General features: G+C 44.9%; 1 protein-coding gene across 3 annotated transcripts in view; it reads right to left on the bottom strand.

Moving 5' to 3' along the window:
• CYTH4 (cytohesin 4) overlaps positions 1-18,826 on the bottom strand; it is a 55,231-nt gene extending 36,405 nt beyond the window's left edge. For all 3 annotated transcript variants that reach the window (XM_077168745.1, XM_077168746.1, XM_077168747.1), the window contains exon 1: positions 18,710-18,826. In XM_077168745.1, the coding sequence (XP_077024860.1) occupies positions 18,710-18,728 (19 nt within the window). In that variant the 5' untranslated portion in view covers positions 18,729-18,826. The remainder of the gene's footprint in view (positions 1-18,709) is intronic.
• Between the last annotated feature and the right edge of the window lie 415 nt (positions 18,827-19,241).

The raw sequence follows: 19,241 nt of genomic DNA, 5'->3' as shown, positions 1-19,241 counted from the left end.
GACGCTTGGCTAGTTTCTGGATCTGAGCCAGTTTTATGAGGTAATGAGTCCCCGGGTACTTCCCTAAAGTCACTGATGGCCATTTACTCCAACAACCACAGGTAGGGGAAAGGGGAGTATCCAAGCATTTTCTGGATTGTTGGACATGGATCCAAGTTGACACACATTGATATATGGGGACTCAAGTGTCATCAAGGGGGGACCTATAGAAGCCAGGAAATATGGAGCACTGGCCAGGACCAGCACAGAAAGAGCCCACCTGGCCCATGGCTATTCCTCTGGTCCCCAAATGTATCATTGCACAAAGTGTACTTGCTCCTTGGCCCCACGCTGGTGCCTTGGCCTGTGGGGTAAGAGTCACGGTAGTGGGGAGTGCAAAAGGGGGTCCGTGAGGATGCTTCTGCCCCCCATAGCTAAGAGGAAATCAACTCAGTGTTGCATCCCAAGGGGCTGGCAGATTTTAGGGCTGCCTTAAAGAGTTAAAGGATGAAGGGTGATAGTTCCATCATTTTCCCATGCAATTTACCAGTCTAGAGGATGACGGTAGACCCCACAAACTATCAAGGATGCACTGGTTGCAGCTGCTGTGCCAGACGTGCTCTCTCTGCGATAGCACATCAGCATGCCCTTTGCCCCAAGGAGTGGGGTCGTTGCACTGGTAAGCGCATTCTTTCCCTTCTCTGCCGGGAAGGAGGGTCCCAGCCAGTGATCCAGACAGTGGCCCTCTTCCACAGCCTTGCTCAGAGTGTATCAGCTCCACTACCTTCTGTCGTAATATAATCTGAAGGGATTTGAACATCACATTGGTCCAGCATGCCAATAACATCATGTTAAATGACCCAGATGAGCAAAAGGGGGCAAGTACATTGGAGGCCTTGGTAAGACACAGGTATTCTCGGGAGTGGGAGACTCAGGGAGCTGCCACATCTGAGATGTTTTTAGGTGGTCTGCCCGCTTGGGGATATCCCCTCCAAAGCGAAGGACAAATTATCGCTATTTCCCTTCCCACCATTTGGAAGGAAACACAAACACTCGGCAGGCCTCCGGGTATCTACCACCTTGGGAGTGCTGCTCCAACCCCTTTACTGAATGACATGGAAGGCTGCCAGCTTCGAGAAAGGCCCATAGCAGGAAAGGGGTTGGCAGCAGCTCCAGGCTGTGGTGCAAGTGCCTTCCTGGACTGTGCCACCTAAGGAACCCTGTGGGGTGTTAGTGGTTTCAGGGGGGGAAGAGGCCATGTGCTATTTATGGTGGACCCCTAGGGGAGAGTCACAGGCATACCCCTAGGGTTCTGGGTCAAGCTCATGCCATCTGCAGCAGAGAATTACACACCATTCAAAACTTAGCTCCTGTCATGTTCCTAGGCCCTGCAGAGTCAGAGCCTGACCCATGGACTATCAAGTAACCAGTAGCCAAGGTGGATTCTGCCTGACCCATCAAGTCAAAAGATCAAGTGAGCCCAACAGCCATCCTTCGTATGTGCCTACCCAGGAGCACTTGTGAGCAGAGCCAGAGGACACAAGTAGCTCCCTGTACAGGTAGCCTAGGCCCTGCGTCACCCACCGCTGCTGCCCCAGCACCTCACTTTCAGCTCACACCATATCTGCATAAGTGGGTGCCCTGTGACCCTCTGATGAAGGAGGAAACTGTCTGAGCTTGTTTAGGATGGGTGGCTTAGTGTGTGCGTGCAAGGGACTGCTGTGAACTGCAGGCTGACTCGATGATGCCCCTGAAATGCCCCCTGGGTAGAGCTTTGGGCAGAACACCTGGCCATCCACTTTGTGGGGAAAGAGAAGAGGCTTGAAGTAAGAATATACATGGATTCATGGGTGGTGGTGAATGGCATGACTTCTTGGCCAAAGACCTGGAGGAAATGAGAGTGGAAGGCCAGGAAAAGGAGGTCTGGGCAGGAGCATAGGGATGAAGCTGTGGGAGTGGCCGGAAGAGTGAAATGCACATTAAGGCTCACCGTTAGGGTCCACCCCAGGGGAGGCGCAGAACCCTCAAGCAGACAGGGTGAGCCCACCAGCTGATGTCACCAGCTGCAGTCGACCCTCTCGGTCCAGACGGAGCGGCTACGTGGTGGGGGATGGAGGCTACGCACAGACATGCTCACCCAATTCCACCCTCACTACTGCCACCACTGAGTGTCTGACCTGCCAACAAAGTCGAAGGCCAAGCCCCAAGCTGGCATCATTTCTCAAGAAGATCAACCAAGGTGGCAGCACGGTGAGGTGTGGAACTTAGTTTGTCCTCCAGAGCACCTACTAAATAGCCAGGAACTATACAGAACAACTGTATCCCAGTCTGGACCAGGTGGAACGGCTGAGACCCCACACAGAACTGTCAGTCCCCCGAGCTGCGGAGGCCAGCGTCCCACCCCCACAGACATGACAGGCTGGTTCCCCGAGGAGAAAGGAAACAGACTTTACTAGTAGCAAGGGCTTAGCTCAACCAAGCTCCAGCTGTGTAATTAATGAACAAATTTGGACTGCTGAAAACCAGTCCTGAGCACAGATAAACCTGGAGTAAGCGCTCAAGGAACCCAGAGTGTTCACCCTGACAGAGAGGGGGTGGGCTGATTGAAAAAAAGAAAACAAAAAACAAACAAAACAGATGCTTTTTTGAATTGGACAGCACAAAATACTAGAAAAGGGCTGGACCCTAAGAAAAAGGGGGCACATAGAAACCAGGAAGCACATAGAGCCACATATTAACTCTAGCTGTTGATTAGCAAAACCAGGGAGCTGGGGTTCATCTCTGAGGTTTGTTTCTTTTTACTTCTTAATAGCTCATTAGATAGACCTGCTAGCACTACCCCAGGTAAGGGCATAATTAAGCCATGTCTGAGAGACAAAGCAAATAGTCAGGTGAATGGGGACAATTCCCTAAAGAGTACATCTTCCCCCCATAAAGGCAGGTGGTGCCAAGTTCAAGTGGTGGCTCTTTGGGGAATTCAGGCCCCAGGGGCTGGAAAACAGAAGCAACTTAAGCCCACCCTCTACCTCGGCCTCTGCCTCAACCACACCACTGGCAGGGTGAGGCTAGCTGGTGGGAAGATGCAGGAAGACAGGTGCCACATGCTAGGCAGGATGGGAAAAGCACAGAGTCTAGAGGCTTCATGGGGAAGTCTAAGAACCTGCTGGGTCTCACCCTCAGGGAAACTTGATACTGGCTGCTTTCTCCTCCTGAGACATGGGCCTGTCTGGTCTGGGAAAATCTGACTGGGATTGTGTATATCTGAGGAGACCTTCCTCAAAAAAAGGTTCCATATAGGTAGCACAAGAAACAGAAAAACAAGAGCTGAAAATTCTGATCGCGTAAACAGAAGCTATGCTAGAGGTCTAGAATAAATTGAACTGAATGCCAAAGAACAGATAGAGAACAAAGTCAGCCAACTGGAAAACCCTAGGTAAAAGAGTGAAAATGGCCTCCAGATAAGTGAATTAAGGAAATCAAATGCCTAGACACCTGACTTCTGGGCCAAGATGGTGGCTTAACAATGTGTGCATTTTAGTTTGTCCTCCAGAACAAATACTAAATAGCCAGGAACAGTACAGAACAACTGCTGGGGCCACATCAGTGACCAAACACACACAGTGTACCCCAGTCTGGACCAGCTGGACTAGCTGCGAGCCCCCCCAGACCCATGAGTTCCCCAAGCCACAGCGGCCGGCACCCCACCCCCACAGGCTGCTTCCTAGAGGGGAAAGGAAAGAGACTTCACCAGCACCAGGGGCTGAGCCCAACCAAATGCCAATTGTGGAATTAATTTACAAATTCTGACTATTAAAAATAGGCCCCCAGCTCAGGTGACCCTGGTCAAAGTGGAGGTCACTCATTTTTGCCCTGGTGCCAAGGGGGCAGGGCTGATGGAAAAAGAAAAAAAAAAAAAGAAGGAAAGAGAGGTTTTTGTGGCTGTGTTTCTACAAAGGCTTGACTACCTTTGGATACAGAGGCAGGACTTCTCAGGCTGCAACTGCCCCAGGCATAGGCAGAAACAAGCTCGTTTGAGGGCTTGTCTGGGGCCTGTGCCTTCCCCAGGGGAGGGGTGAAGCCCAACTCAGGTGGAATCTCTCCCTTAAGGAATTCAGACCCCAGGGCTTGGTAATTTGAAGCCATTAAAACCAGCCTACAACCTCTCCTCTGTCTCCACCACGCCCCCAGCAGGGAGAGTCTTCCAGAGTTAAAGGTACCACATCATCTTATGCTGGTGGGACCTGCAGGCAGACAAGCACCACGTACTGGGAAGGATAAGAAAAACAGAGTCCAAAGACTTCACAGGAAAGTCTTTCAACCTGCTGGGTCTCACCCTCAGGAAAAACCGATGCAGGTGACTCTTTCCTCCTGATAGGAGGCCAGTTTGGTCTGGGAAAATCCGGCTGGGGTCTTAGTACCTAAGTAGACCCTCCTAAGTGCGGAGGTTGGGGGGGGGGGAGGCACCATACAAGCAGGGCAAGAAACAAGAAATCAAGAACTGAAAAATTCTCCTCTGTTAAACAAAACTTAAGCTAAAGGTCCAGATAAAGCTGAACGGAATGTCAAAGAACAGATAGACAACAAATTCATCCAGCAAGAAAACCCTAGTAAAAGAAGTGAAAGCAATCTCCAGAATAAAATAATTAAGGTAATTAAATGCCTAGATGCCAGCAAAAACTAACAAATCACACTAGGAAAATTGAAGATATGTCCAGTCAAAGGAACAAACCAACAATTCAAATGAGACACAGGAGCTGAAACAATTCAGAATATACGAACAGACATGGAAAACCTCATCAAAAACTAAATCAATGAATTGAGGGAGGATATCAAGAAGGCAAGGAATGAACAAAAAGAAGAAACTGAAAGTCTGAAAATACAAATCACAGAACTTGTGGGAATGAAAGGCACAGTAGAAGAGATGAAAAAAACAATGAAAACCTACAATGGTAGATTTCGAAAGGCAGAACATAGGGTTTCTGAACTGGAGGATGGAACATCTGAAATTCAACAAGAAAAAGAAAATATAGGGGAAAAACTGGAAAAATATGAGCAGGGACTCAGGGAATTGAAAGACAATATGAAGCACACGAATATACATGTTGTGGGTGTCCCAGAAGGAGAAGAGAAGGGAAAAGGAGAAGAAAAACTAATGGAGGAAATTATCACTGAAAATTTCCCAACTCTTATGAGACACTTAAAATTACAGATCCAAGAAGTGCAGTGTACCCCAAAGAGAATAGATCCAAATAGACATACTCCAAGACATTTACTAATCAGAATGTCAGAGGTCAAAGAGGAAGAGAAAATCTTGAAAACAGCAAGAGAAAAGCAATCCATCACATACAAGGGAAGCCCAATAAGACTATGCGCAGATCTCTCAGCAGAAACCATGGAGGCGAGAAGACAGTGGGATGATATATTTAAATTATTAAAAGAGAAAAACTGCTAACCAAGAATTCTATATCCAGCAAAATTGTCCTTCAAAAATGAGGGAGAAATTAAAACATTTTCAGACAAAAAATCACTGAGAGAATTTGTGACCAAGAGACCAGCTCTTCAAGAAATACTAAAGGGAGCACTAGAGAGATACGAAAAGACAGAAGAGAGAGGTGTGGAGAAGAGTGTAGAAAGGAAGACTATGAGTAAAGGTAAAAAGAAGGAAAATTAGATATGACATATAAAATCCAGAAGGCAAATAGTAGAAGAAAGTACTACCCATGCAGTAATAACACTGAATGTTAATGGATTAAACTCTCCAATCAAAAGACATAGTCTGGCAGAATGGATTAAAAAACAGGACCCATCTATATGCTGTCTCTACTCAAAGGACATGAGGCCAAGGACACAAATGGACATTTACACACCAATGTTTATAGCAGCATTATTAACAATTACCAAGAGATGGAAACAGCCAAAATGTCCATCAACAGACAGTTGGCTAAACAAACTGTGACATTTACACAAGATGGAATATTATGCAGCTGTAAGACAGAATAAAGTTATGAAGTATGTAACAACATGGATGTACCTTAAGGACATTATGCTGAGTGTGAGTAGCCAAAAACAAAAAGACAAATACTGTATGGTCTCACTGATATGAACTGACATTAGTGAATAAACTTGAAATATTTCGTTGGTAACAGAAACCATCAGGAGATAGAAATAGGGTAAGATATTGGGTAATTGGAGCTGAAGGACTGGATATAAAAACTCAGAAGTGGACAGCACAATACTACCTAACTGTAATACAATTATGTTTAAACACTGAATGAAGCTGAATGTGAGAATGATAGGGGGAGAAAGGCTGGGGACATAAATGAAACCACAAAGAAAGACAGACAATAAAGATTGAGATGGTATAATCTAGGAATGCCTAGAGTGTATAATGATAGTGACTAAATGTACAAATTAAAAAAAAAATGTTTTTGCATAAGGAAGAACAAAGGAATGTCATTACTGCAGGGTGCTGAAAATAGATGGTAATTAATATTTTAAAATTTCAACTTATGTGTGAGACTAAAGCAAAAAATGTTTATTTGGTACAAAATTTATATTTTGACTAGTGCATCTCCTAATATAACTTACGTAGATAGCTTGGTTGAACAACATAAGTACATGGAACCTTGGGTAGGACATGAGATTTTGTTGGTTTGTCCAGAGCGATGCCCTAATGAATCCCAGAGTGATTTGATCAGTGAGTGGAAAAGTATTTGTAAAGTCCTCCATGGGGAATGGTGAGAATGGGGGAAAATTCAATCTCCCCAAGTTGAATTCTTGATATTCTCACAAGCAGTGGGGACAACCAAAGCTATAGGCTGAGCCCCCAGTCTTGGGATTTGTTCACATGAAACTTAACCCCCACAAAGGATAGGTCAAGCCTACTTAAAATTAGGCCTAAGAATCACCCCCCAAGAGAACCTCTTTTGTTGCTCAGATGTGGCCTCTCTCTCCAGCCAACACAACAAGCAAACTCACCACCCTCCCCCTGTCCTTGTGGGACATGAGTCCCAGGGATGTGGACCTTCCTGGCAACCCTGGGACAGAAATCCCAGAATGAGCTGAAACTCAGCACCAAGGGATTGAGAAAAACCCTAGAATGAGCTGAGACCCAGCATCAAGGGATTGAGAAACCTTCTCGACCAAAATGGGGAAGAGTGAAATGAGACAGTGTCAATGGCTGAGAGATTTCAAACAGAGTCGAGAGGTTATCCTAGAGGTTATTCTTACGCATTAAGTAGATATCACCTTGTTATTCAAGATGTAATGGAGAGGCTGGAGGGAACTGCCTGAAAATGTAGAGCTGTGTTCCAGTAGCCATGTTTCTTGATGATGATTGTATAATGATACAACTTTCACAGTGTGACTGTGTGATTGTGAAAACCTTGTGTCTAATGCTCCTTTTATCTACCTTGTCAACAGACGAATAGAACGTATGGAATAAAAATAAATAATAGGGGGAACGAATGTGAAAATAAATTTAGTTTGAAATGCTAGTGATCAATGAAAGGGAGGGGTAAGGGGTATGGGATGTAAACTTTTTTTTCTGTTTTCTTTTTATTTTTTCTGTTGTCTTTTATTTCTTTTTCTGAATTGATGCAAATGTTCTAAGAAATGATCATGATGATGAATATGCAACTATGTGATGATGTGAATTACTGTTATATATGTAGAACGGAATTAGCATATATTGAGAATGTTTGTGTTTCTTTCTTGTAATATATATTTTTAATTAACAAAAAATTTTAAACAATGCCTAGACACCAGTAGGAAAAAACAAGTCATTCTAGGAAAATTGAAGATATGTAATCAAAGGAACAAACCAACATTTCAAATGAGATACAGCAGCTGAAACAACTAATTCAGGATGTTCAAGCAGAAAGGCAAAATCATATAAAAAATCAAATCAATGAGTCGAGGGAAGATATAGCAAAGGAGATGAAGAATACAAAGAAGACATTGGGTGAACATAAAGAAGAACTCAAAAGTTTGGGAAAATAGATTGCAGAACTTATGGGAATGAAAGACACAATACAAGATATGAAATGAGACCTACGACAGTAGATTTGAAGAGGCAGAAGAAAGGATTAGTGAACTAGAGGGCAGGACATATGAAATCCTACACAAAAAAGAAAATATAAGGGAAAAATGGAAAATATGGGCAGGGTCTCAGGGGATTGAATGAAAGCATGAAGTGCACAAATATACGTGTTATGGGTGTCCCAGGAGAACAGAAGGGAAAAGGGGCAGAAAGAATAATGGAGGAAATAATCATTGAAAATTTACTATCTCTTATGAAAGACATAAAATTACAGATCCAAGAAATGTAACATATCCCCAAAGGAATAGATCCAAGTGGACCTACTCCAAGATACATACTCATCCGATTGTCAAACATCAAAGACAAAGAATTTTGGAAGCAGTAAGAAAGAATCAATCCATCACATACAAAGGAAGCTTGATTAATTCTATGTATGGATTTCTCAATAGAAACCATGGAAATGAGATGGCAGTGGTTATGATATATTTAAGATTCTGAAAGAGAAAAACTGCCACCCAAGGATCCTATACCCAGCAAAAGTGTCTTACAAAAAAATGAGGGGGAGTTTAAAATATTTTTAGATGGTCACCAAAAGAATTTTTGACTAAGAGAATGGCTCTACGAGAAATACTAAAGGAAGCACTACAGGCAGATAGGAAAAGACAGGAGAGCGAGGCCTGGGGAAGAGTGTAGAAAGAGACTATCAGCAAAGGTGAAAAGAGACAAAAAATAAACTGTGACAGATAAAATCCAAAACAGAAAATGGTAGAAGAAAGTACTGCCTTTACAGTAATAACATTAAATGTTAATACATTAAATGCCACATCAAGAGATAAAGACTGGAAGAATGGATTAAAAACAGGACCCATCTATATGATGTCTACAGGGGACACACTTGAGACCCAATGACAAAAACAGATCGAACGTGGAAGACTGTAAAAAGATATTTCATGCAAACAACAATCAGAAAAGAGCAGGGATATCTACACTAATATCTGACAAATTAGACTTCAATGCAAAACAATTAGAAGAGTCAAAGAAGGACACTATGTATTAATAAAAGGAACAATTCAACAGAAGACATAATAATCATAAAAATTTATGCACTGAGCCAGAGTGGCTCAAAATACATGAGGCAAACACTAACAACACAGAAGGGAGAAGTAGATGTCTTTGCAGTAATAGTTGGAGACTTCAACAACCAGTCGGTCATGTAAGAAATTACAGGAGAAATCAGTAAATATCTCGAAGCAAATGAAAACGAAAACACAACATATAAAAATTTATGGGATGCAGCAAAAGCAGTACTAAGAGGGAAATTTATTGCCCTAAAGGCCTATATTAAAAAAGAAGAAAGAGCAAGAATCGAGGAATTAACTGTTAACCAAGAAGAACTAGAGAAAGAACAGCAAACTTACCCCAAAGCAAACAAAAGGAAAGAAATAATGAAAAGTAGAGCAGAAATAAATGAAATTGAGAATATAAAAACAGAGAAAATCAACAAAACAAGGAGTTGGTTCTTTGAGAAAATCAATAAAATAGATGGGCCTTTAGCTAGGCTGACAAAAAAGAGAGAGGATGCAAATAAATAAAATCAGAAATGGAAGAGGGGACATAATCACTAACCCTGGAGAAATAAAGGAGGTAATGAGAGGATACTATGAGCAACAACATGCTAATAAACAAGACAATGTAGACGAAATGGACAACTTCCTAGAAAAGCATGAACAACCAACATTGACACAAAAAGAAACAGACGACCTCAACAAACTAATCACAGATAAAAAGATCATATCAGTCATCAAGAAGCTACCCCCAAAGGAAAGGTCCAGGACCAGATGGCTTCACGTGAATTGTACCAAGCATTCAAGAAAGAATTAGTAACTTTCCTGCTCAAAATCTTCAAAAAAAAAAAAGAATTGAAGAGGAGGGAAAGCTACCTAACTTATTCTATGAAACTAATATCACCCTAATACCAAAGCCAGACAAAGATATTACAAGAAAAGAAAATTATAGACAATCTTTTTAATGAGTATAGATGCAAAAATCCACAACAAAATACTTGCAAATTAAATCCAGCAGCACATTAAAAGAATTATACACCATGACTTAGTGGTATTTATTCCAGGTATGCAAGGCTGGTTCAACACAAGAAAATCAATTAATATAATATACCGTATCAATAAGTCAAAGAGGAAAACCCACATGATTATCTCAACTGATGCAGAAAATGCATTTGACAAAATTCAACATCCTTTCATGATGAAAACAATTCAAAGGATAGGAATAGAAGATCCTAAACATGATAAAGGGAATACATGAAAAGCCCACAGCTAACATTATACTCAATGGGAAAATAGTGAAAGCTTTCCCCCTAAGATTAGGAACAAGACAAGGATGCCCACTGTCACTGCTGTTATCCAAAATTATGCTGGAAGTTCTAGCCAGAGCAATTAGACAAGAAAAAGAAATAAAAGGCATCCAAACTGGAAAGGAAGAAGTAAAACTCTCACTGTTTGCAGATGACATGATATTATATGTTGAAAATCCCAAGAACTCTATAGCAAAGCTACCAGAGTTAATAAATGAGTACAGAAAAGTGGCAGAGTACAAATCAACACCTCACAAATCAGTAGTTTCTATACATTATTAATGAACAATCTGAGGAGAAAATAAAGAAAAAAATTCCAATTAAAATAGTGACTAAAAGTATAAAATATTTAGGAATAAATTAACTAAGGACACAAAAGACCTATATACAAAAAACTATAAGAAATTGCTAAAAGAAATCTTGGAAGACCTAAATAAATGGAAGGGCATACATGTTCATGGATTGGAAGACTAAATACAGTTAAGATGTCAATTCTACCCTAATTGATTCATAGGTTCAATGCCATACCAACTAAAATCCCATCAACTTACTTTACAGAAATAGAAAAGCCAATAACCAAATTTATTTGGATAACTAAAAATATCTTGAGAAAGAAGAATGAAAATGGGAGGTCTCATACTACCTGACTTTAAAGCATAATTACAAAGCTACAGTGGTCAAAACAGTATGGTACTGGTGTAAAGATAGATACACTGACCAATAGAATTGAATTGAGTGTTCAGAAATAGACCCTCTCATCTATGGACAATTGATCTTATTTTTTTTTAACTTTTTAATTGAATAATATAACATATATACAAAACAAAGAAAGAAAGAAAAAAAACAATAGTTTTCAAAGCATTCTTCAGCAGGAAGTTAGAGGACAGCTCCCAGGGTTTGTCATGGGCTATCATATCATCATCTCAGATTTTTCCTTCTAGCTGCTCCAGAATATAGGAGGCTAGAAGGAATAATTTTTTTTTTATCATCACCATTGACTTTGTGTGTGTGTGTGTGTGTGTGTGTGTGTGTGTGTGTGAAAAATAACATATATACAAAAAAGTAATAAATCTCAAAGCACAGCACAACATTTAGTTGTAAAACAGATTTCAGAGTTTGGTATGGGTTACAATTCCACAATTTTAGGTTTTTACTTCTAGTTGCTCTAAGATACTGAAGACTAAAAGAAGTATCAATTTAAAGATTCAGCAATCATATTTGTTTGTTAAACCCTACCTTCTCTGTATAACTCCACCATCACCTTTGATCTTTCTCCCACTCATTAGGGGTATTTGGGCTATGTCCATTCTAAATTTTTCATGTTGGATGGGGCTGTCAATAATATGGGGAGGTAGACAGAACTAGCTGATGTTCTGGAGAGGTTGGACTCTCTAGGTTTCAGGGCATATCTGGCCCAGGGTCCCATCTGGAGGTTGTAGATTTCTGGGAAGTCACCTTACTGCATGGAACCTTTGTAGAATCTTATATATTGCCCCGGATGTTCTTTAGAATTGGCTAGAATGGTTTTAGTTGGGGTTTGGTGAGTTATGATAGGTAGCAATCTCTAACCGAAGCTTGTATAAGAGTGACCTCCAGAGCAGCCCCCAACTCTATTTGAACTCTCTCAGCCACTGATACTTTATTAGTTACACTTCTTTTCCCCCTTTTGGTCAGGATGGAATTGTGGATCCCATGGTGCCAGGGCCAGACTCATCCCTGGGAGTCATCTCCCATGCCTCCAGGGAGACTTTCATCCCTGGATGTCATGTCCCACGTAGAGGGGAGCACAATGGTTTCACTTGCAGAGTTGGGCTTAGAAAGAGTGAGGCCACTTCTGAGCAACAAAGGTCCTCCAGAAGTAGCTCTTAGGCATACTACAGGTAGGCTAAGCTTCTTTGCTACATACATAAGCTTTTCAAGAACAAGCCTCGAGATCAAGGGCTTGACCTGTTGATTTGAGTAACCTTAATGTTTGACACAGTATCAGGGGTTTCCCTAGTGATAAAGTTTAATAGTTCCATATTTTTCCTCCCATCCTTTAAGGAACTTTGCCAATACTTTTTGATGATCTGCTTAAAATATTCTAGGATATATCCAGGCATTATGTTAAGTTATACAGGATCAAAGGCCCTCATTCTTTTTCTGGGCTTCCTGTTTCAATTGTTTACACAAGCTATCCAGATAGGTTGTGTTAGATTATGTGCTACAGAAAATTTAGGTTCTGGACAAAATAAAGTTTTCTTTCTTTGGTCTCAAAGAGAAAGGTGCAGTTCTGAAATTTAGATAATATCTTCCTTACCCCTGTGTTAGAACAACTGATCTTTGATAAGGCAGTCAAGCCAATCTACCTGGGACAGGGCAGCCACTTCAATAATGGTGCTTGGAGAACTGGATATCCACACGCGAAAGAATGAAAGAGGACCCATGTCTCACACCCTATACAAAAATTAACTCAAAATGGATCAAAGACCTAAACATTAGAGCTAAGACCATAAAACTTTTAGAAGAAAATGTAGGGAAATATCTTAGAAATCTTGTGATTGGAGGTAGTTTCCTAGACCTTACACCCAAAGCACAAGTAATGACAAAAGTAATAGATAAGTGGGATCTCCTCAAAATTAAACAGTTTTCTGTATCAAAGAACTTTGTTAAGAAAGTAAAAAGGCAACCTATGCAAATTGGAGACAATATTTGGAAACCACATATCAGATAAGGTTTTAATATCTAGGATATTTAAAAAGATTCTACAACTCAACATCAAAAAGACAAAAAATCCAATTCAAAAATGGGCAAAAGATACGAACAGACACTTTTTGGAAGAGGAAATACAAATGGCTAAAATATGTGTGAAAAGATGCTCAATCTCACTCGCCATTAGGGAAATCAAACCCATAATGAGATATCATCTCATACCCACTAGAATGGCCATTATCAAAAAAGCATAAATCGGCAAGTGCTGGAGTTTGTAGAGAAAGAGGCACACTTATCCACTGTTGGTGGGAATGTAAAATGGAGCAACTGCTCTGGAAAGTAGCTTGTTTCCTTGGTAAGCTAAGTATAGAATTGCCCAATACCATTACTAGGTATATATTCAGAGGAACTGAAGACAAAGACACAAATGGATAGTTTCACATTGATGTTTATAGCAGCATTATTTACAATTGCCAAGAGATGGAAAAAAGCCCAAACGTTCATCAATGGACAAGTGGCTAAACAAGCTGTGGTATATACATATGATCGGATATTACACAGCTATTAAGACTGAATAGAGTTATGAAGCATGTAACAACATGGATGAACCTTGAGGACATTATGCTGAGTGAAACTAGCCAGCAACAAAAGGACAAATATTATATGGTGTTAGTAATATGAACTAACATTAATGAGTGAACTTTGAGAGTTAAAGTTAAGAACATAGGTTATCTGGAGATAGAAAGGGTAGAGATTGGGTATTTGGTGCTGGAGGAGTACAGAATTGCAACTGGACTTATTGTAAAATTTCAGAAATGGATAGCATAATACTACCGATGGTAACAAAATAATATAAGTACACTGAGTGAAGCTGGGTGTGAGTATGGTTGAGGGAGAAGGGCTTGTGGGTACGTATGACACCAGGAGGAAAGAAGGAGGATAAAGACTGAGGAATAACTTAGGAATGCCTAGAGTAGACATTTATGGTGATTAAATATACAAATATAAGAATGTTTTTGCATGAAGGAGAACAAATGATTGTCAACACCTGGGGCTCTGAGGCCACAATTCTGCTGTTGCTACTCAGAAGCTGGATATCCCCATACAAATCACCAAAACCCACCATACCAGATGCTTAAATCTGCACGATCCTGGCACAGAAAGGCTGACCATGATTCCAAGTTTGAGGGTAAAGGCCAAAAGCAGGCTGATGCTTGCCCCGACCCTGCTATTTTTTGGTGAGAAATAAAACAAAGCCCCCATTGTAGAGATGGGGAAACTGAGGCTCAGGTGTAAATGGAAACAGACACAACAGTAACACAGTTTCCTGGGAGTGGAACCACGCAGGTAAGAGTGAGGGAGGTGCTCGCAGTTTCTACTTCAAATAGCTTTGTGTGTAGTGCCTCTCTTGTGGTCTGACAAATGCATCCCTGAATCCTTTCAGTCTGCCCTCCCCTCTCTCAGGGTTCTGCCCTCTGAGGTGACCCCTGGCCGGGTAGGTTTCAGGGGTCTGGACAGTGCGCAAAGGGCCTCCAGACCCTTCGTCTGACGATTGGTTCAAAAGTGAGGTTCTCCCCATTTCAGAGCTGAGAACACTGAGACTCAGGGAGGGTGACACAGACATAACTCACGCCCGGACACTTCTGATTCCACAATTGCAGACAGTGGAGTTTGAGACGCTAGAGCAGGCTTCTGCGAGCTCTATTTTAAAGAAGAGTAACAGGCCTGGAGACTGAGACGGTTTACCCCTGACTGAGCACTGAGCTTTCAGACCTTGGGATCTCCCTCCACCCCCACGCCCCATCCCCCCTGGGCCCCTCCCCCGGCCAGCTGTGTGTGTGCCCTGCTCTGATGCCCACTCTGGACCAGCTCCCCAGCTCCTCTCCACTTCCCCTTTGTCCTTCCTCTTTTCCATTGTATTTTTAGAAATCTTTCTGCTAGCAGCCCGCTTCCAGGACAGCTGGCCTCGTTTCCCCTTTCCAGGGCAGGAGGAGGGAGCCATCCTGGGGCCCTGAGGGAAGAGGCCCCACAAAGTCTCAGCATGGGGGGCACCGGGGCAGAGGGGGGTGGTGTCTGGTGGAGCTGCTCCACGCCCCAGCCCTGGAGGTCCTGCGGGCGCCACGTGTGACTTCCTCTCCCCAAGCTGAGCTGCTTCTATTTTTAACCATGGCCTGTCCTTTGTACCAGCCAAATGCTTGTCTTGGGTCATTTTGGAGTACTGTTACCTGGCCCTCGTCACCTTCCCAGCAGCCCTGGGGGAGGAGTCCTGACCTGCTTCTGGGATGTCACACACCCATAGTCAGGAGATAGCCCTGGGGGGACCTATGTCATCATTCTTTCCATTATACAGGTGGAAAAACTTAGGCCAAGAAGGAAGCAATCCATCATGGCCACCATCATGTAGCTGAAGAGCTGGGACCAGAGCCATGTGATGGCTCCAAGTCCCTGTTCATTCCCTGCTTCTCCAGGTCAAGCTGGGCTGATGCATCCATTTACAGATGATGAATCTGATCTCAAGAGGGGAAGTCACCTGATCATGGTGAGTGGGGGGTGGGGGATGGGGGAGCTGCAATTAGGATCCAGTCTGGGTAACAGAGGAATGACCTACCTTCTACCTCCTCCAAGAAGTCCTCCCAGATTGCCCCTCCTAGGGTAGGAAGAGTCGCTTCCGCCCACACTTCAGGCTTGTGCCCGTTTGCCATCTGCCTAGGTCAGAATCCTACAGGGTGTCTCGCCCTCCCCCATGTCCTGCACCAGTGGCTCCCTACTGTCCCCAGCATTGCCCAGTACAGGACCTGGACACCCAGGATGGGTTATAAAACAAATGAATGAACAAACGAACAAATCATCGGAGACCCAAATCTTCCAACAGACCACCTACATTGCCCCCAGTCCATTTCCTCTCTCAGGCCAGTGTGAAGCACAGCAGTGACTCATCTTCCGGCCTTCCCTGGAGGCCCCTCCCCTCCCTTCTCTCTCCTACGGCCAGGCGAACCTCGGGCTCTTTCTTTTCCAGCATACCGGTTCTTGTCCCTGCTCTGCCACTTCCTGGCTATGTGACATTGGACAAGCCAGGCCTCTGGGGGCCTCGTTTCCTCATGTGCATCATGGGGACAGTCATCCCTGGTCCTAAGGACTTCAGCCTGTTAAACTGCAGAAGAATGAAGCAATAACGGTGGAAAGACAGGCCGTGGGAGGGGGGAGGCAGTTCTCAGCAGGATGTCATCACCGCCCCATCTCACCTTCACGTCAGCTCTGCCACTCATCTGCTGAGTAACCTTGACCCAGACACAGCCCCTTGCTGGGCCTCTTCTCGCCTCCTAATACCCACCTAAGACACATTCACTGAGCTGTACAGTCTGAGCCATCTGTCCCCAAAAAGGCCACAGGAGAAGCAGGGGTGTCAGGGAGAGAGCACTGGACAGAGCGTCAGGGGACAGGGGGTGTGGCCCTTCTCTCGGCCTCCTCTGACACATCTGTCAAACGGGAGCTTTTGAAATGGGCCAGTGTTTCTCTAACTGTGTTCCCTGGAGCCCTCCCTGGTCTACTTCATGGGAGGTGGTGGGTGGGACGTCCAGAGATGGGGCCAGAACTGCTCAGTCTGTGTTGCATTTCGTTTGAAGAAAGGGTACTGTTGCTAAATGAACTGGAAGTCATCTCAACTTCAGGAACTGGACAGCTTCTCCCAGCCCTTATGTTCTGGAATTCCAGGCAATGCTGGAAACTTCTGAGACTCAGGATGCAGGGACATGTCCCTCTTCCAGCCCTTCTTTCTGCCTCATAGGGACACAGCCTTGTCCCATTCTCTCCCAACTTCATAGCCTTTTTTCCTCTTTCACCACAGAACTGGGGAATTTCTCAGCCACGGCCTCTCCCCAGCCCCCACCTCCCCCTTCTCATTCCAGTTCCCCTCCTTTGCCTCTGAGCAGCATCTTTGGCTTCCCCAAAAGGCCTCAGGGCCCTTGCACCGACCAGACAGATGTCACTATCATCAACACCATCATCACCATTACACAAGAAGCCTGTCTCGGTCCCAAATCTGGGCCTTCGTGCTGGCTGTCCCCTCTGCCAGGAAGGTTCTTTCTCCAGAAACCACATGGGCTGCTCCCTCCCCTCCCTCAGACTCTGCACTTTTGTCCACCACATTCATCACCAGCTGACATATTAGAACAGATTTATTGTCCATCCTCCTGCCCCACCCGCCCCCGGGAGAGCCAGCCCATGAGGGCGAGGGGGCATTTTGCCTGATTTGTTAATAGCTCTACCCCAAACTGGGACACAGCTTGACACCCACCTGGAGCTGTTGGGCTTCCCAGATACTTTACATCAATTCACACATTTAATCCTTCCAGGATCCTGTGAGGCAGGCACCATTCTTCCTATTCTACAGAAGAGGACACTGAGGTCCAGAGAGGTTGGCCGTCTTACCCAGGATCACACAGCGAGAGAGTGGAGGAGGGGACTTATGACCAGGCCTGGGAGCCCAGAGTCGCCTTGGGGTCTCAAAAGTCCTGGAGGCCACTGAAGAAACCCCCTGGCCAGGTCCAAGCCAGTCCAAAGTCAGAAGAGCCCACCAGTGTCCGGGGCCTGGTTCCCTCTTGCCCATGAAGCAGTGAGCAAGCTATTTACCTGCCCAGCCTCAGTTTCCATTTCTGTTAAACGAAGCAACAGTTCCTGCCCCCACCTTTTTATAGAGACTGCGAAGCTCACATGAGATAAGACAACTGCCAACCCTTTCTGGATGGGAAAGACTATTTTCTAGGGAACGGAGGGCAAGGTTACCCCTTAACAGGTGGGGATGCTGAGCCCCAGGGTCAGGTGGGCTTGCACAGAGCCCCCAACCTCTGTGCCCTGAGTGCTGAGTGCTCTGTCCTATGCCTGGCCTGTCTTGGTGCACGTTGTGGCCGAGGAGCTCAGGGTGGCCCCAACTCCGTGGACTCCCCCATGTACAGGTCTCTGAGTGCAGAGTCCAGGGAGGGGACCCAAAGCTGACTGGAGGTGGGGTGGGGCAAGCCTGGGTCTGTGAGGGTCTGGGGGAGGGGTGCAATGGAGGCCCGGGCCGAGAAATGCAGTCTGGGACTCCCAATGTGGGGCTGGGATGCCCACCCTGGGCATGTGCCCCTCCCTTCCCACCTCCCCCATGTCAATGCCCTCCTGGGAGGATGCTCACCCTCTCAAACTGGCCATCCCCTCCCCTCCAAGAGCTGGTCTACCCCGGGCACAGTGCTGGGATCCTCCTCACAGGTGCCACCTGTCCCTGTGGAACCCCTCTCAGCCCTCCACACGCAGCTTCCCACTGTCCACCGTTTCTCACTGCACTGCCTGGGAGGTAGAAGGACGGTGGCAGGAGCCCCCGTTGCAAAGTTCTAAATTTGATTCCTCCTGCCTCTCTGAGCCTCTGTCCCCACCAGCCCCAGTCTTCTCTGCAGGCCCTTTGGCGTCAACTTTGTCAGTCCTGCTGAGCATTGGCGGGGGACAGGGGTGCTCGACAGGAGGTATGTCTCGGCCTGTGCCCTCCGGACTCCCCCTGCCCGTCCACTGTCCTCCTCATGGAGCTGAGGTTGTCACTTGCACGCACCTACACACTCACAGCCTTCCCCGCAGCCCCTGCCCTTCCAGGCGCTTACCTGGCTGACACAGGTCCATTCTGAAGCCCCCAGGGAAAGGTGGCCGTGCTACTGTGGTCTGCCGACCCAGCTGCTGCTCAGACTGGCCACCAGGGATGCGTCACCCCCACTGCCAGACCCTGTCTGGCGGCCCCGCCCAGCCCTGTGTGGGGAGGAAGTCCTGGCCCGGCCCGCGGGGTCTGCCGCGCAGGCTCTCCACGCAGCAGCACTTCCTAAAAACCAGCAGTTTTGAGTAGCCTGGGTCCTTTGCATTTTGGGTGTAAACAAGGGAGAAATAGAAAGGAAAGAGACAGAGAGAGAGAGGAAAAGAGAAGGCAGCGAGACAGAGAGAGAAAAACACTCACAAAGAGTGTGACAGCCACTAGCAGACAGAATCTGCTCTAGGACGCAATACACATTTATGCAGCAACCCCCCCTACATATAAGCCAACAGACCATGCAACTTGAACAGGTCAAGCCTGACCCCGGGTATTCCGGTCCACAGAATTTCCTTCACCAACTTCCACCTGAGGGAAAAGTAAAACAAAACGAA

Source organism: Tamandua tetradactyla, chromosome 7, assembly GCF_023851605.1.
Source record: "Tamandua tetradactyla isolate mTamTet1 chromosome 7, mTamTet1.pri, whole genome shotgun sequence".
NCBI lineage: Eukaryota > Metazoa > Chordata > Mammalia > Pilosa > Myrmecophagidae > Tamandua > Tamandua tetradactyla.
Note: the sequence above shows the minus strand (reverse complement) of the source record. Positions and strands in the feature narration are given on the sequence as shown.